This window comes from Amia ocellicauda, chromosome 4 (assembly GCF_036373705.1).
Source record: "Amia ocellicauda isolate fAmiCal2 chromosome 4, fAmiCal2.hap1, whole genome shotgun sequence".
In the NCBI taxonomy this organism is placed as follows: Eukaryota; Metazoa; Chordata; class Actinopteri; order Amiiformes; family Amiidae; genus Amia; species Amia ocellicauda.
Window position 1 is genome coordinate 16,453,060 of NC_089853.1, and position 24,990 is coordinate 16,478,049.

Below are 24,990 nucleotides of genomic sequence, written 5' to 3' on the forward strand. Positions count from 1 at the left end.
GAACTCGCCCCTCTGAGGGAGACCCTCCCGGCCGGGCAGTCAGGCGCCCGCTGCTATCAGTCTCAAACCTCTACCTCAAGTTTACCTAGGGACATGGCTGTGCATAGAGCATGAGCAGGACAAACACTACACCCAGAGACTAAATAATACAAATCCAGGAAGCAACAAGAGACTAATACAGACTACAGCAAATTTGCATACCAATTTCACAGTTGTAGCACACAACGTTGCAAAATTATAACTGAAAGAACCCCGATCTGATGCAGCCTGCAATAATGCAAGGGACAGACCAAACAGGGTGAAAGCAGACGGGGGTTGGACTGGTGTGAGGGTGATGTATGTTGTATATAACTCAGCTGCCTTCGTCTAATGAAATTACTGGAAGAATGTGGGATGGATCAGAAACTTCAAAATGACCAACTTCCTTTAAGTCCACCGGGAATGCAATGCAAGGAGGCAGGCTTGCCCAAAACGTTGAAAGTCACAATCAGAAACGTGCTCCAGCACTGAGTGTAGAGATGCTGTGCTGCAGTGTCGTTTAATAAAATAGAAAGTGGGAAGAGGCGGGTCATAAGCACTTTGACATGACGTTTGGAGATTGCGATTGCTCCACCCAGAGACCAGAAAAGTTTTTTTTTTAAGTTCTTCCTCTACATTCAGATTACTGCCTACAACTGTGGGATTGCAAGACAGCCAGCGACAGAGAGAGAGAGAGAGAGAGAGAGAGAGAGAGAGAGAGAGAGACTGGTCTGCGCTAACAGATCTGTGTTGTTGCCTAAAGTTTGGTCATGTTTTAGGCTACTTTAAACAGGAGAAAAGAGAGCAGGAAAACGAAACGAGAGAAAAAGTGTGTGTTGACATGAGACCGATCTGGAAAACATCTCTGTAGCTTCAGAACTGCTTCTACATCATGGGACACCTCCTTTTGACCAGAGACTTCCAGCTAAATACACTGGTTGCTCTAGTACTAATTTGTCAGGTAAGAGACAGTTTAGTTACGTTATATAAGTTGGTATTGGTTTCATTGTTTCTTGGGCTTTTGCGGTCTTTTCGTTTTAAAGTTGCGCTGAAATCTGACGTGTTGCACCTGTTGCTCAGGTACGCGATCTTACCTTTTGGTTTTGATCCTGTTGCATACCTTTTTGTGGGCAGCTTTTTGTATTTACTTTCAGTGCCCGGTCCCGTTTGGCATGTGGTCCATACATCCACATCATATTTTCATTTGCATTTAATTGCATTTTCTCATATGCGCACTGCATATTTGGAGATATCTAAACTGGGACCAGATAACTCAAAAATCAAACTGACCTGATAACGTAGGTAACCATAAAGCACACATATGTAGTTTTCATTGGTAATAGATTTCTAAAACGTCTTTTCTTTTCTTATGCAAGACTTATACGGTCCAGTTTTGCATTTCATTACTGTACAGTAGAGTATTCATCAATTGCGGATAATGAGTGTGTTCAGAAGAAAATGAAATAGCATACATAGTAAAGTGGATTTGAATAACTTAAGTTGTTTAAATGCCTCTCCATTAAAGACGTCTATTATTATTATTATTATTATTATTATTATTATTATTATTATTTTTATTAACAATGTGATTATTATTATTATTAGACTTTGCCCCCCCTGTACAACTGTACAACCTTAGAAATTGAATGAGATGGCAGGTGATAGTGTAAGGTGCCATTTAAGAGATGTTGCATCAGTCAGTTTCGTCCTAACATTATCCAGAAATAACTAGGGTAATTCTTGTTTTGTGGAACTGTTGTAATACATTTAACCCCTAATATACCTAGTTTGATAAATACATAATAATAATAATAATAATAATAATAATAATAATAATAATAAACAACTACAATAAAATAACTACTTTATTTCAGTGTTCTGGAATATAAACCGTACAGTTTTTTTATCATAAGCAGTATGGCTGAGGTAAAGATTAAAGCTTGGTCATTCAGGATTTCACAGCAATATAATTTCTTTATTATACTTTGTAAGTGCTTTTGAAAACCGTTTTTACAATTTGTTTTGTTTAATTGCTTTTAGTGATGGCATACATAACATTTCTGACTAACTTTTCTCCCAACTGTATACTGAGTTTAAGAAAGGTTAAAACAGTCAATGTCCTGGCCTAGTTCAGGTAAATATACTAATGAGTATGTGTTTCAGCCTTTCCAATATGATCCCTTTTGTAATATATTTTGTACTTTCATAATATGTTAGACTGTTGGAAGACTATCTTGTATGGTTTTGCCCCACCTAATGTTGAAATTCATTGCATTCATACAGTTCTCCCATTCTAGGAAGAACTTATTTTTAGTTGTATTTCTGGTTATCAATAGGAAACATGAGTATTTTTACTTCTGCAGTAATTGTGTTTATCAGTGTGTTGCTTAATGACTCCTCCATTTTCATCTGCCCGTGCTTGTACTGTAACACCAAATTATGTTCAAAGTTAGGGGATCAGCTCTCTGGAACTCCAGCATATGATATCTGTGTATTTTCTGTTTCCATTCAAGGATATGTAGCTTGAATCTGTATTCTTTCGTGCACATTTCTCTTGGATTTGACTGCGATCACACATAACTGTGTATCTGTTTTCCCCTTATGCTAATGAGAAACAAATTTGCTAACTGAGCAAGTGAACAGATGCTGACTTTTACCCGTTAACAAGTTTGGAATCAAAATCCTCTTCGTCCGGAACAGCCAGAGCCTCGACTGACTTCTAACCAGTGTTGAGTTTGACCAAACTAGACGATTGCTGGTCCAGCTGAGTCAGAACGGAACAAAGGCTGCATGAAAAGCAGATTACCCTGTGGTTCTCCAGGGCGAGACGTGGGTTATAAGTGATTCACATCAATGGGGTGGTTGGTAGAGGATGCAATAGACGGGGTTTAATGAAGAGAGAGTCTTCATATTATCATAAAGATTACACTTCCCCCCCCTCCTTTCTGAAGACCCAGACAACAAGCACAAACCAAAAACATTTGTTTAAGTTTTAATATAGGATGCTTGTATCATTTACCCAACATTGTAGGGCAGCAACTAGACTCCGTCTGGCCTACCTTAAAGTATTGGTTTAATGTTGATTACAGCAGAGACTTTTCATTTTGGTTTCAGGTTTTGATATCAGAAAACATTAGTTTTGCATCAAGTTTTGTTAAATGTTGTTTTATTATTATTTTAATAGTACAGCCAAGTTTAAAGAACCTTTTGTTGACCAAAATTATATCTCACAAGATTGACTGGGATGTTGGAAGAGAGTGGTTGGGGTGGGTCGCCTCTTTTTTGGGAGATTTATCAGATCAAAAGATTAAATCGTTTTCTATAATATAAAAATCGCAATTGAATCTGGCAGGACTCCAGCCTTCTATCAATCTCTCTCTCGATCTCTCCATCTCTCTTTATGCCAGCTTGTCAATCTACCTGTCTCTGTCTGACTGTCTTTTTATCTACCTGTTTGTTTCAGTTGTCGATTTTAAGGCCTTCAGTGGCGTGGACCTGCTTCCACACAGTAAACACACATGTAGAAGAAGGCACAAAGTGATGAACTGGGTTGTATGATTTAATAGACAGTTACTCACTGATGCCTTTTCACTGGCTCGAGCAGGGGCCTATTGTCTGTACGGATGTGCCTGCCCAGTGAGGGGGGGGGGTTTAGTAGACGCCCTGACCCTTTTTGCGAACAAAGAATACATCTAAACTAAGCCTCAGCAGAAAGCCAGTGTGGATCTTAAGCCAAACTTGAAATAAGTGTTACTTTTTATTTTCTCCGATAAGAAAAACTTGCAGTACCCAGTTCAAATACAGCAGTGTTAAAGTTACTTAACAAAAGTCCCAATTCTACCAGAAGGTGTGAGAACTCGACGCTGCACTGCAGAAGGACATATAACTTAGTGCTGCAAAGGCCATAAACTCTGGAGATGTTTATTTAGCTCCCAGAGGAGTTCATGAAAACTTTGTGATTAAATCGCCTTCTCTTTAAACACATTCTTGTTTTGGTGGGAACATTAATCTGGACAAATATTTTGTGAATACCGTGGAAAGAGCCTGGCTGTGTTATACTGTTCCCTTTTTATCGAGATGCATGTAATGGTGAATGAGAAAGATCTAAACCAGGTCTGGTACCGTAGCCCAGACAGTTAAGTTCCTTGCGGACACAACTTAAAGACGTTTATATCAGCGGTTTCCTGTTTTGCAGTTCTCACTTGATGGCTGTTCTCATTGCATTCCCTGTGTTTGTTTCTGTCAAGATTGTTATCTGCCAGGGTAATCCAAAAAGACAACATCTTTGGCAAAGGCTTTTCAGTAACTGAGTGACAGGAAGTGTACTGGGGGAAGTTATTTAACATTGCACAACCCTGGAAATTCCACTACTCAAGTACAGAGATTTTGAGTGGGTGTAACACTTTACGATTTCCCCATGTCAGTTCCTCTCTCCTAAGAATTTTTTATATATATATATATATATATATATATATATGACATGCTAACATTTGTTGGTACCCCTCCACAAAAAACAAAGAATGCTCAATTTCCTCTGAAATAACTTGAAACTGACAAAAGTAATTGGCATCCACCATTGTTTATTCCATATTTTATAGAAATCAGACTTTGCTTTTGAATTTGTTTTTCAACATAATATTGTAAATAATAAAACAAATGAAAATGGCATGGACAAAAATGATGGGACCCTCAACCTAATATTTTGTTGCACAACCTAGAGGTAATCACTGCAATCAAACGTTTTCTGCAGCTCTCAATGAGACTTCTGCACCTGTTAACAGGTAGTTTGGCCCACTCTTCCTGAGCCAACTGCTCCAGCTGTCTCAGGTTTGATGGGTGCTTCACCAGACTGCAAGTCTCAGTTCTTTCCATAGATGTTCGATAGGATTCAGATCAGGACTCATAGAAGGCCACTTCAGAACAGTCCAATGTTTTGTTCTTCTCCATTCTTGGGTGCTTTTAGCTGTGGGTTTTGGGTCTTTATCCTGTTGGAGGACCCAAGACCTGCGACTGAGACAGAGCTTTCTGACGCTGGGCAGTATGTTTCACTCCAGAATGCCTTGATAGTCTTGAGATTTCATTGTGCCCTGCACAGATTCAAGGCACCCTGTGCCAAGCGCAGCAAAGCAGCCCCAAAACATAACTGAGCCTCCTTCATGTTTCACTGTAGGTATGGTGTTCTTGTCTTTGAAAGCTTCATTTTTTTTGTCTGCTAACATAGAGCTGATGTGACTTGCCAAAAAGCTCAAGTTTTGACTCATCTCTCCAAAGGACATTCCCGCAGAAAGATTGTGGCTTGTCAATATGCATTTTAGCCAATTCCAGTCTGGCTTTTTTATGATTTTCTTTCAAAAGTGGAGTCCTCCGGGGTCTTCTTCCATGGAGGCCACTTTCGCTCAAAAAGCAACGGATGGTGCGATCAGAAACTGACATACCTTCACTTTGGAGTTCAGCTTGCATCTCTTTGGCAGTTATCCTTGGTTCTTTTTCTGCCATTCGCACTATCCTTCTGTTCAATCTGAGGTTGATTTTCCTCTTGCGGCCGCGCCCAGGGTCGTTGGCTACAGTTCCATGGACCTTGAACTTCTTAATAATATTATTTTCTTTCTTATCTTATCAGACAAGTCTCTCCTTTGCTTTCTCTGGTCCATGTTCAGTGTAGTGCACACAATGATACCAAATGGCACGGTGACTACTTTCCTCCATTTAAATAGGCTGAATGACTGATTTTAAAGAAACTAATTAGTTTGCAATATCACTATAATCCAATTATTTATTATCTTTTCTAAGGGGTACCAACAAATGTGTCCAGGCCATTTTAGAATATCTTTGTAGAATGAGCACTAATTCATCTCTTTTCACAGCTTCTTTGCTTTATTCTATGACATTCCAAAGGCATGCAAGTATACATGATGCAATAGCTTTTAATTGTATCACTTGTCACGAGGAATGAAGTATTATTTCAATGAGCTGTAAGGGTACCAACAAATTTGAGCACGTCTGTATATTTTTAGATTCACTGTTTTGTCCCAGAATATAGATTATATAATGAACAATCTGAGCAGAAACACAAAGAAAAGGGTGTAACTCAGAGTACCTTAGAGCTTTGAAATCAACGCTAGTTAAGGGAAGAGCTGATGTATTTAATCCTTGACTGTTAAGAACCCAGCATGAGGTGTATGTGACAAACATTTTACAAAATTTCTGTCCCTGTTCATCAGGCCTCTGATATACATAGATGTCACATCGGATTCCTTTGGGTTAAGGTATTCTTTCATTTTTAGAAAAAAAAAATGCAACCTGTTCATAAGTTCAAACCTCTGTCATGTAATGGCATGTACGTAAATTCACACAAAGAGATTGTGCCTGATAAAAACATCTGCCTTATTGCTGGAAGCTGACCTTTCCATTCTGTGAAGTATTCAAGGAGTACTACGTTTTCTTTTTGTTCAATTAAGTACCATCTGTCCTGTTCTGTAATATGTTAAGCAGGATTGGCTGCTGATGTTGTGGCAGCAAATGTTGCATCAGAAAACGGGGAAAAAGGTGGCATTTAGGAATTGTCATGGTAATGCGAACCAGCTGTGTCAAGCGAACAACATCTGTAAAAACAAAAACCATAGTCTGCTGGCAACAGAATGCGAAAGTGAAGATATACCTATTCAATCTCAGATCACATAATACAGTTAGAAGACAGTACAGTAGGTCCGTTCATAGAAACCATCCCGATAAGTTTAAATTTGGGCAATGAAAGTAGACCACAGGCTTTGAAGTGACAAGAAGCTGAAGGATCCGAACCTTTAAAGAGTAGGGTGGGAAACCCTTTGTGGAAACTGAGGTTTTGAAAAAAAAAAAAAAAAAACCTGGATGTGGCAACTAAACCACAACCTTTTCAAACCAGAGATTTTAATGTACTGCTGGGAAGGTACAACATTAAAGAACCAGAGATGTAATTAAACCAATTCAAATGGGAAAGAAGCCTGACTTTCTGAGCTGAGATAAAACCTTTCTATCCATCCATCCTCGAAAACGCTCATCCCGGTGAGGATTGCGGGAAAGCCGGGACCAATCCTGGCTGGCATAGGGCGCAAGGCAGGAATACACCAGTCCATCACTGGGCAACACACACAGGGCAATTTAGAGAGAGCAATCAACCTAACCCACATGTCTTTGGATGGTGGGAGGAAACCAGAGTGCCTGGAGAAAAACCACCGTGCCACTTTGCTCCCCAAAACATGTCTATCGCTGTACTTACATGTGTATTTGTATCCATAGGCGTATGTGTAAGGGGGGGGGGACATGTCCAACAATGCATGCCCGGCTCCATACGCATAGGGGACATGTCCCACCCAATGTTGAGTCCACCCCAATTCTGAAATGAAACCTATTTCCCTGTTTGTGTCTATGTGTCTCTTTATTTACCTAACAATTGTTTTTCTATGAAAGCTTAGCAAAACATTACTGCTTAAAAGAGGAATATATGAGTTAGTATACTTCAAGAGAAAATCTTGACAATCACTGTTGTTTTAATAGATATTGGTGTAAGCCCACAAGGCTATTCCTTGGCTATTCAAGTCTAGTTTTAGCAAAACGTAGGCCCCGTGTGAATGTAAAACCTTCATCTACCTGTGAAACATGAATTACAAATCCTAAACGTCAATCAGAGAGGCGCCTAGGGGAAATATTGTCAAGTTGAAATCAAAATATAGTTTTACACTACCCCTGATGGTAGAACTGCTGTGACATACCTGTCACCTTTTTATTCTGTAATTAACACACTGACAGCTGTGTTTACACAAAGAAAGCTGACGTCTTCAAGCTGTCTGAAGCTGTTCTCTCATTTTCAGGGCAGAGGATGTGACACCCCCACTGGTGTACCCTGTAGCCCCTTTCCAGAAAGATGAACATAAAATACAAAATGTTCTTTGACTGTTCTGTTCTGTTTGACTTAGTCAGACATTATTTCTGCATTACCAGTTCAGGGATGTAAACCAAGGCACGCAATCTGCTGACAATGCATGGAAGAAAACATCTTGAAAACTGAGTGATATGGTTAAAGTCTATATTTAACATGGTTTACAATGTATAGTTGTGAAACTCACATGTCTATATTTAACATGGTTAAATATAGACATGTGAGTTCCACAACTATAGCAAATGGAGGGGAAAACATATTTTGATACTTGCTCAGTTCATTAGTCACCTGCAATTGCCTCTATAATACATTCCTTAAATTAATTTATGAAGCCTACATCCTAAATGACTATGCTGTTCTATGTAATGTCCTCTTAGGGAAATACACTCATACAAAATGCATGTGTTGTAATATTATTAGTGTTGTGGTTATGGTTAAGTAATTTGCATGGCAATGTTTCCCCTTATTTTAAGAAAGAAACAACCAAGTAAATATCACCCCCAAATAAACATGAATGTGATTAATAATGGCCAAATAATGCCATTAATAAAAGCAAAACTGTAATTGACGTTTAGTATCCCCTTTCTAATGCAGACACAAACAGAGGCTGGATAATACCAATAGTTGAATGTTACTGAATAATACGTGAGTGTAAGGTGCTTCAGTCCTTGATCCTCATCTAGTTATTTGTCAACCAGGTGAGAGTACATTGTTTTGCATAACTATACCCAAAAGATACAGCACAGCCAGGCCAGAAACTAGTGGGTGTGACGGAAAATTGTCACGTGTATCTGCAGATTACACAACTGTCTCGGAACAAGGAAATACCATTTTCCTTCTTCTCTTTATCGCTTTTTTACTGTGCTCTCGGATAGATCTCTGTATCGTGGTAACAAGATAAAATAATCAGAGGCCTAGCAACAGGTATTTGTTCTTGTATTTAATCAGGAGAGGGTCATGTCGGGCCTTTGGAGATGGCAGTGGGACATACTGTCAATAAAGCTTTTACGTCTGCGTAGTATACCAAGGTCCGTTTCATTCCCAGTTTTAAAGGGTTCAAGTAAACCAATACAAATCATATGAAATACCATTATTTACTTGTCCCCAAATGATTTAATGATGCAATCATTTTTTGCCAGAATGTGATCACGTCTATGAAGGCTATTTGTGTTCTTCCTGATAATATATCTCATAGATCTTGTGACCTGGGCAGAGGCAACCAGCCCATTTTGTATATACATTTTTAATAAAGAAAATCTAGTTGATGTTGAAGCCAATATGAACAGAGATGTTCTTCAACCTCTGATACCAAAGGTCCAAGTTTACCTTTATACATGGTTAACTTTCCAGGATGCCATTTAAAAAACAATCCAATGGAATCATACTCAGTCATTTGGAGATCCTGAGAAGTAAACAAAGATGTTTAATATGACATTGACTGGTTTCTATCAACCCTTGAAGAGAAGGATGCTAAATGAACATGGTAGTAATTTATAGGCCCCAGCTTGATTTGAGACCTCAGGTTAAACGTGTGACTTGTTCTTCTTTCGTTTTGATATTTATTCGATCATAGTTGACAGGATAAGATACCGGACACCTTGACAGAGATTATTAGATGTGTTTATAATTATTGGAGTATCATTTGGAAGTATGGGATAATCTTGTTTATTTTCTTTTCTAAATTCCATATTGATTGTACTGTCTGTCCCAGTCATTGAAACAATTGGTTTTATTTTTATCATAAAAATGCAAAAAATTTTTTTTAAAATATCCATAAATTAAATTCTATATATAGTCAATCTTAATATCAGAATCAGGGTTTCTCCTGCAGCTTGTATCCTCAGAGAATAGTGTGAATAAGTGACTTCAGCACAGTGCAATGTTTGCATTCACACAGGAAAAAAATTCACACCCCAAGTGACCTTTTCTAGCCATTATTTTGATGGAGTCTATTCAGATTGTTAATCCCAAACTACAGATTGTGTGTTGGCATCCCCGATTGAATTGAAACCCTAGCCTGAGAAAATAAAGACATATTTTATATATTTTATATATATTTTGCTTAATATTTAGTTTTTCAGTTGGATCTGTGAAAACTGTTCTGACATCCCACGTGGATACTGGATATTCCATTTTGAGATTTCAGATTCAAACGAGCGGAAATGTAATCAGTCTTCCAGAGCCCTAGTACAGTTCAAGCCCTTTGTAGGTCAAAATGCTAGTCACCTGAAAGATATCTGTTTATACATTTGTTTTGTTACGAGCACTCACAATTTTCTGTGATTAACCTTTTGAAGTGCTGGTGCACCATCTGTAATGCAGCATGGGATCATGGGAAATCTCTGCCTCTCATGTCAAATGACATTAGTGTGACATAAGGAAGGCTGTCAGTCATCATTAGGCAAGAAGGCCTTATGGTTTGATGACACTGGAATAGTTGGATATTGTGTGTCGTGTTAATCTGAGTATGAACTGTAAAACATATTTTACCTACATTAGTGGATTGGTTCATTAGCCATGTTAACAGTACACACACCAGTGAGTTCCCATACATTTTTATTTGGGTATTGCCACTGAGTTCTTCCACAATATTCACAGTAGCAGAGGAAAGACATTTTGAGAGATCTAATTATTATTATTTTTCTTTTTTTATCTTATGAAGGATACAGTTATCTTCTTTTGGTATTTAGATGTGTACTGACTGTTTTTCAATTCAGTAACAAATACATTACATTTTTTTAAAGTGTGACAGTTGGTCTATGATTAGAAAACTGAGTTGCTGTGAGAATTGAACATAACAGCTTTGAACAAACCTTAAAACACTTACTACAGGCAATGAACACAATTCAGTGTGTATAGAATCCATATACTACTACATTATTGTTATTTTAGAAACAGGAACCAACATAACGCCCAGCTTCATGTGGGAAAGCATTTATTAAAACAGTTTTTTAAACAAATTATAGCTACATTGTGATTATTTTTAATTATTTGACTTTGTGACCCCTTTCAAATGATAAGTATTGCCATTTATTTGTGTATTTGTAAGAAAGTCTGTTTCTAGTTCATTGTCAGTTTAAAATGATAGAGCACAATTAGTTTCATGAAATGTAGCTTTTGTGTTGGGGGGGGGGGGGGCTTGTGCAATTTAAACCCAGCAGCAAAATAAAATGTGGGGAAAACATCTTGACTTTGAAATTAATTCTGCATTTTGATTTTGGGTACAAAGAGTTACAGTTTGGTGCTCCATGTAAATGAGAATCTGTCTTTTCTCCAGTGCTCAATAGGTTTATTGTCTCCAGAAGACTATCAGTTTATCAGTTACTGCTGAATACTTAGTGCAAGGATTGGGAGTGGATAGATTGAAATGTGCCTGGATTTTTTTTCCCCCAATTTTTGTGGACATGGTTCAACAGGAAAGGTCAGCAGCACATTCTCCAGAATATAGGGGATTTTTTTTGGCCATTAAACTTAGAAGAGTTTTGCTGATTAATTATTTCCAAGCTTTAAAGTGGCAAAGCCAAGGTATTTGTTATTGGCTTTGCGTTTCCTCTTTTTTTTTCCGGTAGTGTTCCGTGTACGGTACTGTATGATAAAAACAGGAGCAGTATTTGAATGAGAAAGCTGTTCATGTCCTCGCTATCAAGGAGGCCATTGTTGTCTGGTGCTAAGAGCAGCGAAACGTAAACTTTGATGTCTGTCAATTCTCATGAGCAGATACCGCCTGCTTCCCATAATTTATTACAACACACAAGTCATTTATTTATTTCTCTCAAGCTGGGTAAAGGTGTCTAATTTATGTTTTGGAGAAAACCTGTTTGCCCTGCACTATGATATGTTCTCTACACGAAACAAAGGGCAGATCTGCTCTGGAAAGAAACCGGAAAACTGCAGACAGAACAATCCCATGACTGTAACAGTGAAACCCTGAACAATCTGTGAACAAAGTTAAGTTTTCCTTTAGGTTTGTCCCTAGTTTGATGGTGACGGGCAATTATGTTTGTCAGCCTCAGCCTGCACACAGTGACTAAAGCTCATGCTAAAGAGTTGCCAATTTCCTGTGACAATTAAGTGTTTATAACAACTTTTTTGCGCTCTCCACCCCCCAGTTTTCTACGCCCACTAAAAGTGATATCACACATAGAGACTAATCCCTAATTACCTAATGGTTGCACTAATTAAGGAAAACACTGCTAAAGTAATTCAATACAGCAATTAAAGCAACAGTTAAAACAAAACGATGACTGCCTGAGGTACTTTCTGTCTACCCTAGTGTCTTGGCATTGTTGGGTCCTGTTGTTGGCATCAAATATTTTCACATGGTGGGAAAAACCAAGGGCCTGACTGACTACTCCACATTAACATCACAATACTGTGATTTGTAATACTGCTTGTTGTGTGCATGTTGTGTGCAACTGGCCACAGAGCTCCGGCTCACTGACACGCTGTGAAAGCTGTGTGAGCAGTTTCAGGCATCAGGCGCTACTGTTTCATTGACTGTTTTTTGGGGCCTGTGAGACACGATGCAGGAGGAACACTGCTATTATACAAACCTAGGGCCTTATCTATCATGCTGTAATTATAAAGTCTGATCAATGTTTGGATGTCGGTCAACAGTGACCATACCGGAAACTGTAGCAGTGAGCCATTTCAGGGAACAGGACTGCGGGACGGGGGAGGGTGTTGTCTTAAATCCCTTATGCAAAGCTAGTATCATATGCACATTTTTGTTTTGCATGCTTGTTTAAGGCAGCTAGAGCTGAGAGCTAAGCAGGAAGGATGGGGTGGCTGGTTACATAATTACGTGTGATAGAAATCTCTCGTCCGTCAGAAATTCGGCCAAAGTGCGTGTGAATTTTTATAGCTGTTTTTCATAGTTCTCCAGCAGGGGACAGATAGGGAGGTTAGTGCAGATGTGAGAAGGAGAGCACAGGTTGTCAGACAGCATCTGTCAATTATGACATATTCTGAAACCAGACAGTCTACTGATCAAAACAAGACCATCCACATTTTGGTAGAAGCAACACACACCCGTAGAGAGCTCAAAATGTCAAGATGGAAAACTCTGTTTACAGTGTACTAATACACAACGATTTTAGATAATTGGATCTGAACTTTTCTGTGTTTGATAGAACATCAAATAATATGACAAACTGATAATATACAACTGAAATTGTTAGGATGTTCTGAACAAAACAAGCCTATTTACAAAGAAATCTGATTGAAACTGAGTGATCTGTGACCCCACCCCAGAGTAGACTGTGCGTTTACCCCCCTGGCTCTGAATGAGGGCGGGAGACACACAAACTGTAAATCAGATGTGTTTGAGAATGAAACGCGCTGGTAGCCAAGAGAATAAGCTTTCAAACGATGTGCACATTGTAGGAATACAGTGTAACTTCTATGCACAGGAGCTGCGTGTAACACTGCCAAATAATGCTTAAGAGGGTGTAGTAACACAGTATATAACTCTGAAATGTAGATTATTTTTCAATTTTTGGTAACCTAAACTTTTTTATAACTTTTGGCAGTTTACCACTTACCTTTGTACCATTTCAGGTTATTCGCTGGACTTGAACTGCTTAAATTTCAATAAAAACTGGAAAAATGGGGCTGTTCTAAAACTAAAACACGGTAGTGTATATATTAAAAAAAGGCAAAAAAGTATTTACAAATATTTTTGTTAAACTCTAGTTCACACTCTGACAAGGAAGGGAACTGCCTGCTGTGAATTTTGGTCACTTTGCATCAATTATGTTTTTCTTAACTGTATGTGGCAGCTTGAAGGAGAACTCTTGTGTTTGCGGTTTCAGACTAGTGTTTTCACAGTTTAAATGTGTAACAATGCCATGCTCATACTTATGAGCATTAAAAATAAATAAACCCAGCGATAAATGGCAGACAACGCTGTGTTTAAAGCAAGATGCTACATGCAGTTTCTGGACTCACAACTGCAATGAAATTATATCATAGAGGCACAGAATCACCTTTTCCAGGAAATGCATCTACGACCTAGTAAATAACATGGAAACATCCATCCATTTTTGAAACCACTTATCCTGGTGAGGGTCACAGGGAAGCCAGAGCCAATCCCAGCAAGCACAGGGCAAGAATACACCCAGGACAGGACACCAGTCCATTGCTGTGCAACACACACAGGACAATTTAGAGACACAAATCACTCTAACCCATATGTCTTTGGATGGTGGGAGGAAACTAGAGTGCCCAGAGAAAACCCATATGGGTGCAGGGAGAACATGCAAACTCCACACAGAGAGGTCCCACGAGCCAGGACTCAAACCCAGGACCCTATAGTTATGAGGCAGCAGCGCTAACAACCACCCCACCATGCCACCAACATGGAAACAAATTTTATGAAAATAAACTAAAATAGTGTTTGTTTTGGTTTCTATTACTTTCTTAACCTAAGTATGTCTGCATTACTCTGATGCACACTAGACCCACTGGACTATAACATTCAGGCTGACAAAGAAATGATCAGTCTATAATTTTAATGGTAGGTGTATTTTAACAGTGAGAGACAGAATAACAACATAAAAATCCAGAAAAACGCATTTCAAAAAAGTTATAAATTGATTTGCATGTTAATGAGGGAAATAAGTATTTGACCCCTTCGACTTAGTACTTCGTGGCAAAACCCTTGTTGGCAATCACAGAGGTCAGACGTTTCTTGTAGTTGGCCACCAGGTTTGCACACATCTCAGGAGGGATTTTGTCCCACTCCTCTTTGCAGATCCTCTCCAAGTCATTAAGGTTTCGAGGCTGACGTTTGGCAACTTGAACCTTCAGCTCCCTCCACAGATTTTCTATGGGATTAAGGTCTGGAGACTGGCTAGGCCACTCCAGGACCTTAATGTGCTTCTTCTTGAGCCACTCCTTTGTTGCCTTGGCTGTGTGTTTTGGGTCATTGTCATGCTGGAATACCCATCCACGACCCATTTTCAATGCCCTGGCTGAGGGAAGGAGGTTCTCACCCAAGATTTGATGGTACATGGCCCCGTCCATCGTCCCTTTGATGCGGTGCAGTTGTCCTGTCCCCTTAGCAGAAAAACACCCCCAAAGCATAATGTTTCCACCTCCATGTTTGACGGTGGGGATGGTGTTCTTGGGGTCATTCCTCCTCCTCCAAACACGGCGAGTTGAGTTGATGCCAAAGAGCTTGATTTTGGTCTCATCTGACCACAACACTTTCACCCAGTTCTCCTCTGAATCATTCAGGTGTTCATTGGCAAACTTCAGACAGGCCTGTACATGTGCTTTCTTGAGCAGGGGGACCTTGTGGGCGCTGCAGGATTTCAGTCCTTCAAGGTGTAGTGTGTTACCAATTGTTTTCTTGGTGACTATGGTCCCAGCTGCCTTGAGATCATTAACAAGATCCTCCCGTGTAGTTCTGGGCCTGTCCCTTTAAGACAGTGCCCCTAATCTCAGCTCGTTACCTGTATAAATGACACCTGGGAGCCAGAAATCTTGCTGATTGATAGGGGATCAAATACTTATTTCCCTCATTAACATGCAAATCAATTTATAACTTTTTTGAAATGCGTTTTTCTGGATTTTTTTGTTGTTATTCTGTCTCTCACTGTTAAAATACACCTACCATTAAAATTATAGACTGATCATTTCTTTGTCAGTGGGCAAACGTACAAAATCAGCAGGGGATCAAATACTTTTTTCCCTCACTGTATGTGGGTCTGATGGGTCATTGGGAGAGAGTGAAAACATTTGGCATTTGCCTCAACCAAATTCTGCACAAATTAAATAATTATAATCTAGTTTAAGTCACTTCATTAAGTTTTTGGAAAAACTTGATATCTTCCAGAGCAAATCTGGCATTGACAGACCCACTCAGTACTTGATATAGGGTTTCTATTGGATAGACAGAAGAAACTAAAAGCAGGGTGTAACCACTGACTATGCCTACTTCTCTAAAAGACTTTACTGTACAGTCTAGAAAAGGGTGACATTTTATTTGGACTGAGAAATCCAAACTCAGAAATGCCATTGCTTTTTGATCTGGGTCCTGAGATCAATGTACACTTTGGTCACAGGGGTTATCTGTTATGAAAATTGGCAACTTTAAATGTTTTTCTTTCCTCAATGTGAGTTTCACATAGCTTTTGCATTTATTTCAGCTATATTTATTTATTTCATTTTGCCATTAGCTTGTTTTACTTCCTCAAAAAACTTGAATCATTCACAGAACATTCAGTGTCAGATCTTGTTAATAATCCACTAATTCTGACTTTGCCCTACATGACCATTTTTGAAATACTTAGCAATGCAAACAAAAGCATCTGTCCCACAAAAGAACAAAGGCCTTTCAATATCCCTCTTATTTTCTTTGCAAATCTTGATGATAAAAATTGTGTTTTACATCCTCCAAACGCTACACTAAGTGCTCTTTCTCTATGTACATAGATCAAATCAAGTTTTAAAACACCAGCAAAGTCCAAATCACAAACCTGATACTTGATGCTGGCTTTTGTTGAAAATGAATCAGCCACTACTGAGTTTGTAATTTTGCAACTGTCAGGTTGAAGTTTTGATGTATTCATATATTTTTTATATATATAGAATACATTCAGGATACCTATCTTTGTATTACCTACACTGACTATTCCCGTTCCTTTCTGAAAATAATGAGAAAAGTTGTTAAAGTGCCGAGGGGAAACACCCCCGAAAGTCTACAAACCTAGTACAATACTGCACCATGGCATTTATACATATACATATAGGGTATGTCTTAATCTTGTGTTTATTGCAATATTGCCTGTAGCTTTTGCTTTATTTGTTTGTACATTTCCTGCATGCTAACAGCTAATCTGGATGAAAGCTGATCAACGCATTTTATTCTCAACTCTTCTCCACAACAAGCACTCCAACCACCAGAGTCCTGCTATGGCTTTAGTTGCTTGTATGTGTGTGTGTGTGTGTGTGTGTGTGTGTGTGTGTGTGTGTATATATATATATATATATATATACATATATACACAACTAAACAACTAAGCAACTAAGCAACTAAAGCCATAACAGGACTCTGGTGGTTGGAGTGCTGGTTGTGGAGAAAAGGCTACATTCCCTGTATTATTTCACAATTTTATGATATTATGAGAATATATGTAATTCTATTGCATTTTAACAACTTTTCAGCTTAACGTCTAGATTTGTGTTTTAAATAGTTTGCATTCTGCAGGGTACTATTGGTGGTGAATCAAAACTCACACAAGCCAGAGACTTCACTGTGGATAACAGATGGGTACTTGATGGTATATGTGTGTAAAATTCTTATCAGGGTGTCTTTCCACCTACTTTCATCATTCTTTCTCTTTCTTTCTTCTACAAGAAGAACGAGGATGTTATTTTAGACTTGAATCTGGTATTGAACTATTCTAAAGATGCCATTAAGATAAGTGTAAAAAAAATCAAGCCCACCCATTAGAGAGCAGGTAATTAACAGAAAATAAAATGCCCCCATGACCTGAATGTGATTCAGCCTTTTCATGTGCTCTTCAACTGATTTTGTTCTTGCTTCCTGTAGAAGCCAGTTTTTTTTCTTCCTCTTGAGCCAGACAATTGGTTTCTGTACTTTTAATATTTTATGTATTGTATGCATGAATGGTCTGTTTTTTTAAATATATTATTTTTACAATGTTTTACTCCACTATTCAATGAGCTTCTTTAGTTGGAGCCAAAAGCACAGAGGTCATAGATTTAGAAAAATAAATAAAAACAATGCCTTGTATAATTCCCCCTAGTTCTTAAACTGGATTTAAGTGCTGCTTCATGGGGGAATTTTAAACTCTTTGTGTGTAAAGTATTAAAAAAAAAGCTTATTATTATACAGTGAACTAGCTGGGAAACAGTGTTATTATTTAAACATTAAATCCAACACCTAGAGATTAGGGATTCTCCATTGAATGACTTATCCACTTGACCTTTTTACATTTAAAATATTGAAAATAACACTTTATTGTCCAATGCATGAGAAATGTGACACCTTGGGATTTTAATTCATGAAATACAATAGTGCCAATTTCAACTCAATAAGGAGACCATAGAGGTGCTGCTTTTGATGCCAAAGAAATAGAGCAAAGATGGCAATAAAATTGGGCTGCGATACTGGGTTACCAGCCCATTTCTCGTGCTTCTCAAAATGAACATGAAAGAAATGAGCGATACAAATTTTGTGTTATGGCAAGTTGGTATGCACAGAGGTTTGTTCGAAAAGACTTTGCTCCTGATTTTCTGGAAGCAATTGTAAAAGTTTAACAGTGACTGTTCGGCAAATGGTTGATAAGGGACATGATTTTGTACATATGGTTTTGGGAGACTTTTTCATAGGAGTAGACTAACTAAAGATCCCCTTTAATTGGAGAGACAATCCCCTTGCAGGATGACATCAGAGATGCAAAGACACGTTGAAACACACTATAAACTGACAAATCCCTGTAACACATTCAGCTTTGTTGACTCAAACTACATCCGCTTGCTGCAAAGTAAAGCCCTCTGTAGTATGTTGAGTATTTGAAGAGACCGAAAAAATAAATAAATAACATACCAAAATCACTACACAGCAAAATGTTCCATGCCTGACTGATACACCAACAGGGTCTGCAGACTGACAGAAAATTAACTATTTAGGATGTAAGGCTGAATTAATACATTGTTGACAGCCTATGGCTTGCTATGCTTTAAGATATCTATTTGTAAACCATTCCAGACAGCTAAACAAGTCACCTTTTGTCCAGCAAGTTATAATGGGCAAGTAGAGCTCCAAGGCATGGTTAGGAGTACATACCAGAAGCTTTAGTCACATCTCCAAACAGTGCAGCGAACACAAGGAAGATCGCTCCAGATACGTTTTTTTTGCTGCATAGAACAACATTCCCGCAAGCTTTAGTCCTGGACAAACCTTACAGGGTCTCCACAATCCTGCAAGTTATATTAAGAACTGGGTCATTAGTTTACAAGGTCTTATTGGGAGCAGCCATTTGTATATGGCAACCACCTCCTCCAGATGGTGAAAGAAGGGAATTCTTCAACTGTGCTCTTTTTGTCCCACATTTTTGTATTTTCAATTTTATTGTTTGATCTTATATATTCTATTAAGCAGTACTAAAGGTCACATATTCATACTGAAATTGCTAAATGCCAGTGCCAGCTTTGAAATCTCTATCCCCTTTTAGCTGTCTTAATAATGTTGTAGGGCCCAGTTTAGACTTAATGAACTGTGCAGGACTTGCTGCTGGCTGGTTATAGCTGGCAGTGCCCACACTTTGTTAAAAAGGTGCTATGTGTCCATTGTAAAAACAAAAACAAACACAGAAACCAAAAAACTTGCTATGTCCAGTAGAAATGGTGTTGGTTCACAAATTAAGACTGCATAATACCCTGAATTGCAGTATATGCCCAGCAAATAATTAGCATTGCTTTAGAAATTGTTGGAGAGGAGTACATCTCCAAAGCAGCTAAATCATTGTTACCAGTGTTTGTTTTAGGTAATTTTGTAATTCTTCTTAATTGTGTTCTGAACTTTTGTAATCTTTCTCTCTGTCAATGACATAAATGCTTCTAAAAAGTAACATAAGGACCTCACAGGAGGAAAGTATCACTGCATTGAGCAGAATTTATTTAATGATGGGTGGAAAGATATGGTTCAATTCTAATTCATCACTATGCAATGGAACCTGCATAGCTGGAAACAATTCATTATCTTAGCCAACAACAATCAAAGCAAAACAGGAGACTGGAGAATGATGCCTAACACATATAATTGGACATGATAAATGTACAATATTATTAGAGGGGAAAAAAGCACAACCTACCCTTTGTGCCAAGTCAGTGTCAGAAGATTTTCTCTGTAATCTGAGCAATGTAGTTCAGGAAAAAACATATGGGAGAAAAACTTGTGAAAAACAGTGAAAAAAACTTGGTTAGGGCTCTGGACTCATGACTGGAAGGTTGTGGGTTCAAATCCTGTGTGGAGCAGTGCTGTTGTACTCTTGAGCTTCACTTAGATTGCTCCAGTAAAATGCCCAGCTGTATAAATGGGTACAAATGTAAGTTGCTCTGGATAAGAGTGTCAGCTCTCTGAGGAGAGGTCCCCTTTTCATTGACAAGATCCAGGAGAGAATGGGTGAAACAGAATGGGGTTTTCTAAAAAGGGCCTGCTGGTGAAATCAGAGCAGAAAACACAAATTGGATACCACAGCTGTCCCTTTGTATGTTATCTCCTTGGCATCCCTCCAGTTTTACCTCTGTAGTCCAATCACAGCCCTACACTTGCAGAATAAAGAGGGAGGACTGTAGACTAAAAAGTGCAATGTTACTTTCATACAAACTTGGAGGAGATGGCTCAGAATGAGACATTTCTGTTTAGTTTTTAGTTTTGTTTGTTTTTCAGTCTGTGCACATTGCAAGCTAGGCAATGGGAACTGGCTCTAAATTCTTGACCTTCTTGAAGGCGGAACACATTAATCAACTGACTTGAAAAGAGATGCATTTGAAGCTTTGCTATGGGTCTTGGAGTTGCTGGGTAAACTGATGCACTGTTTTCATTACACATACGTTGTTAATCCTTCCTCTGCCCTGGACAGTTTGTCAGAGATTGTGCACACGTCACTGTGAGAATGGTCAGGCACCAGTGAGTTTTTAAGTAGCTGTGCTGTCCCCAGAGGTCAGGACACATCAATATTTATTCCATCCAATAGGTTACCATGACATCCAAACTCAGGCAGTGTATTTAGTCCTCAGTGTAGCAGACCAGTGTTTGTGTTTCCCCAGTCCCCAACGCTTACTTAACTTTTATTAATTTCTTAACTCAGGTTCAAGGTTATGTTTTGCATGCGGGAAGATTTGCCTACATAGTTTGACTCGCATTCATAGACGTCTTAAGGAATTACAGACTGCACTCCACTGAGAGAAAGCTGTTCACATGCACTATGCAACTTTAATGAGATAAAGCACAGGGCCAGCAGTAAGTGGTGATGCATGCTACTTTAACAATGTCTATTGCAGTTCAGAAATTTAAGAGGCCTTGTTGATTTTTACCATTCACGTACCGGCAACTGCTGACTTATTCAGTTAAAAAAAAAAAAAATATATATATATATATATATATATATATATATATACAAATTAGAGGACCACTGTAGGTAGAAAGTGGAACATCTTGCTGTTGAACATGTTTCACTTTGACTTTCACTTCTGAAGGGAGCAACGGTTTGTGCCGTGGGTGTTTCTTTTTTGTTTTTCTGTTAATGTTAAAATCAGAAGAGGAAAAGGTGTTAATGTAACTGGCAAGCAGTGGGCCACCATGTATACACTTAATAAACCCAGAAACCCTCAATAACACTCAGCCAGTTTTGGGCCTGTATGTGTCTAGTTGTCTGGTGGCACAGCCTCCAGGCTATTTTTAACTGTTTTCTGCCACATAAAAACTCCAGCTGCTTTGCGACTGTATTTGCAACTTACGGCTTCGAAAGTGGCAGAGCGCTTTCAAGTCTACATTTACTCTGCAGATACACCTCCCAAATCCAGCGTAGCCCCTCCATCCGAAGGCTTTGGAAAGAATGAGCGCTTTGGAGTTTAATGTTATTGTTATGAATCGTGAATAAGGATAAGGAAAGGGCTTGGAGGGAATTTTCTTCCCTTTGAAACACTGGTCCCTTGAGAAAGTCTGGGAGGGAAGTGTTAGCACGGATTTGCTGTATGGATTTCTTCCTGCCACAGAATGCCACTCCATTATAAATGGCCTGCATCGCCTGATAAGGCTTTTCTTCTGGAAACTCTGGAGCCAGTAGCAGCCTGCCTTGCCCTGGAATGCTGTCGAGTACATCTGCCCATCAATACAGCGTCAAGCTTAACTGAATTTATTACAGTAGCCATTTCTTTAAGGGGGGGGACAGGGTGACTTTTGATTGTCTTCCAGTCCTTTGATATTAGTCACTGAGCATTACAGCCAAAAGCATTACCCTCCCCTCTCTTCTCCCAGTCTCATGCAAAAGTGACACTTAGATTTCTATATGCAATTATATGACCTGCATTGCTTCCAGACGTCTGTGAGGAAAAGCATCTTGATAGTTGTATTCCCTTAATTCCCCTGTACTGCATGTCTTCCTTGTCTTCAGTTCCTTATCTCTCCTTCAAGCCCCAACCTACTGTGGCCTCCTTGTAGTACAAATTTTTTCAGGATTATGTATTAATTCTCCTTGTTTTCCCATACTACAAAAAACAAAGTCTCTCTTCACATCCTGGTCATAGAACTACATGCTTATTTGTTGGTTTGTTTGTCACTCGGTCAGTTTGCACCATGCAACAATTCAACATACATTTCCACCATTGAATAATTAAACTCACCGAGTGTTCAGTTTACGATTAACGTCCAAGGTTGCAATTGATGTAATTAAAAAATAAATACTTTAAAATGTAAAGGCTGTTCTTCAGGGGGATTATTTACAGGGATTTCTGATAGGACATTGAAAGCATTGGTTTGGCCTACCTCTCTTTACTCTTACCATGACCTGTGTAATACTTTTGTAGTATAGTTGGTGGTAAGGTTTCAATACAGACAGTGTCCATCTGTGTCTGTACAGCCCAGCTCTTAAAAATAGCACCAACCTGTAATCACTTTGCTAGCCTTGACTCCTGCGATATTTCAGATGTTTGTATTTAACTTTTGGCTGTATCAGAAACCGAAAAAAAAAAAAAAAAAAAAAAAAAGATATACACAGCTATGCAAAGTTCTCTCTGGAGTGAAAATGAGGAAGTTGTCTTTCTCTTATGTTAAATTTGACCAATAATAAAAAAAAAAGTTGTTACGGCAAAATAATAATGATAATAATAATAATAATAATAATAATAATAATAATAATAATAATAAGTAAAGGAATGGGGATCTCCCTTCAGAAATTCAGATACAACAAACATGTACAACATTGGCATTATAACCCCTACCCCCCTCCACAAAATGAAATAATCACAGAATTTTCAGCTGAATGATTAATGACCTATTCTAGGCACACCTATTCCATTCCATTCCACTGATGTACAGATGCACTCGAGTATACTGATATATAGTGCCTCAGTCCCAAAGATGTTTTCACTAGTGGAATGAGGTCACAACATTATTTGACACAACATGGGGGCAATTATCGGTGTCGCACAGTCTTGGGTATATAATGTTTGGCCTATTTGATTTCCAACCATTGTATCTTCTACGCCTTTCCTGGCCATAGGCTTTCGAAACTCCCTCCCCCCATATGAACAAATGATAATAATTAAGCCCAATGTTCTCAGATTCCATCCATGGCTGTTGCCCAGGGGCTAATAAAGTTATGTTTAAATGGCTTGGCAGTACTTTCCCTTACTTGATGACAATTCTTTATTTTCAAGAGCAGACTACATCACTCATACACTCAACGACAGCCGAGTCCCAGATGTTAAAATTATCAATAAGGATGACTGACAGAATGGATAATAGACAGATTGTGACAAATTAATTTAATTAAAGAGTCCTCTGTGTGTTTTTCATTAAAAGTTGTTAAGGCCATGTTGCAGTAAGCAGTAGAGGCAAATAATTTCTGTAATGAACCTTTAGACAACAAAAACAGTTGTGTAATAAGAACATTTTTATTCTTCTTCTCAGAATCCAGCTTATTTCAAAGTTTTTTAGAGATTTTTTTGCTTTGCACTGCTAGGTTTATTTTCAGAAGGCAGGGACAGAAATGTTCAAAATGCACTGCCACAAAAAAGAAGGAAGTCAAATTCACTTTTTTAGGGGCAGTCTGCTTCCTCTCATGCTTGTTAATAATACATACAATTTACAGGAACTCTGACCAGATTAACTTTGTGGTTACTTCACTTTTTAACTTAATTTATAAAAATCATTTGCTCTACCCTTAATCACTGCTGTAAAACGTACAAGCCCTTATTCCCAGGACTTAAATATATTAGATGTTTGCTTTCAATTTGAGCGCATATCTGAACTCAAAAATTGATTTTCAGTTTTTGTATCTCCTTTTTTTAACATACTATATTGTGCTGTCTTGATATGTCTTGGACAGTCAACAAAGCTAAAGAGCCATTGCCAGAGAATGGATTCCTCCTTGATCCTCACTTGTAGGCCTGACTTGCAAATAAGAATTAATGTAAATGTCCTACATTTTCTCCATTCAATGCTTTTTATCACAGTTCCATACAGTCAAATACAATCCGCACAAGACCGCACCTTTAATGTAGTTTTAATACACTCCCCTGCTTGATGCAACCAATAGCATAACACACCTGTGATTATTCTACCTATATTTACAATCCTTAGACCTCTTCTTGACAGTCAAATGCTGAAACTCATCTCATTCCTCTTGTGACCTTTGTCATGTATGTGGTTTATGTATACAGACATAAGGAATCTATATTTGGGTTTCCTCTAGTCACCTGCCAGAGGAAAGATGAAAACAAAAAATACAATCAAGAATTTTCCTGTCTCATCCGAAATTGCTGGGTCGAGTTACTGCTGCGTTAGCAGTTTAAAGCATTTGTTCTAGTTTTTTTTTTTTTTTTTTACATTTTGATTAAATTTTCTGATGAAACACAATTTTTAAACCACTGTTGAACTGGTATTGGTTAATCGGAGCAAGGTTCCTGTGAGAGAAACGTCTGCCAGCTGAATTTCAAGTGCGCTTTCTTTTGTTGTTGTTGTAAAGAATCAGGAAGTGGTGGAAATATTTGTACAGATTTCAGAGAAGATAACGGTAGAGTTAATTCCTGGATTCCTTTTGTGTTCTGACTACATAGAGGAAGAATATTCTTCAATAAGTTAATTTTTTTGGGGTTTTTACTTCCCTTTTTGTTCATTATGCCATTGAGTTGCCTGCAGTTAGCAATTCACCGGACTGTTCTAAAATGGGGAATTCAGGTCTTATAAAACATCATTTGGATGTCAGTCCATGATGTAATTATACATCCCCAGCATATCCCTTTTATGTGGTGACTGGTTTGTAGCTCAATGCTTATGTCATTATGTCCATTTGTCAGCA

At 38.4% G+C, this 24,990-nt stretch overlaps 1 protein-coding gene across 1 annotated transcript in view; it reads left to right on the plus strand.

Annotated features, from left to right (window-relative positions):
- Positions 1-648: 648 nt before the first annotated feature.
- LOC136747478 (receptor-type tyrosine-protein phosphatase eta) overlaps positions 649-24,990 on the plus strand; it is an 88,928-nt gene continuing 64,586 nt past the window's right edge. The window contains exon 1 of the mRNA XM_066700309.1: positions 649-979. Within this exon, the coding sequence (XP_066556406.1) occupies positions 911-979 (69 nt within the window). The 5' untranslated portion in view covers positions 649-910. The remainder of the gene's footprint in view (positions 980-24,990) is intronic.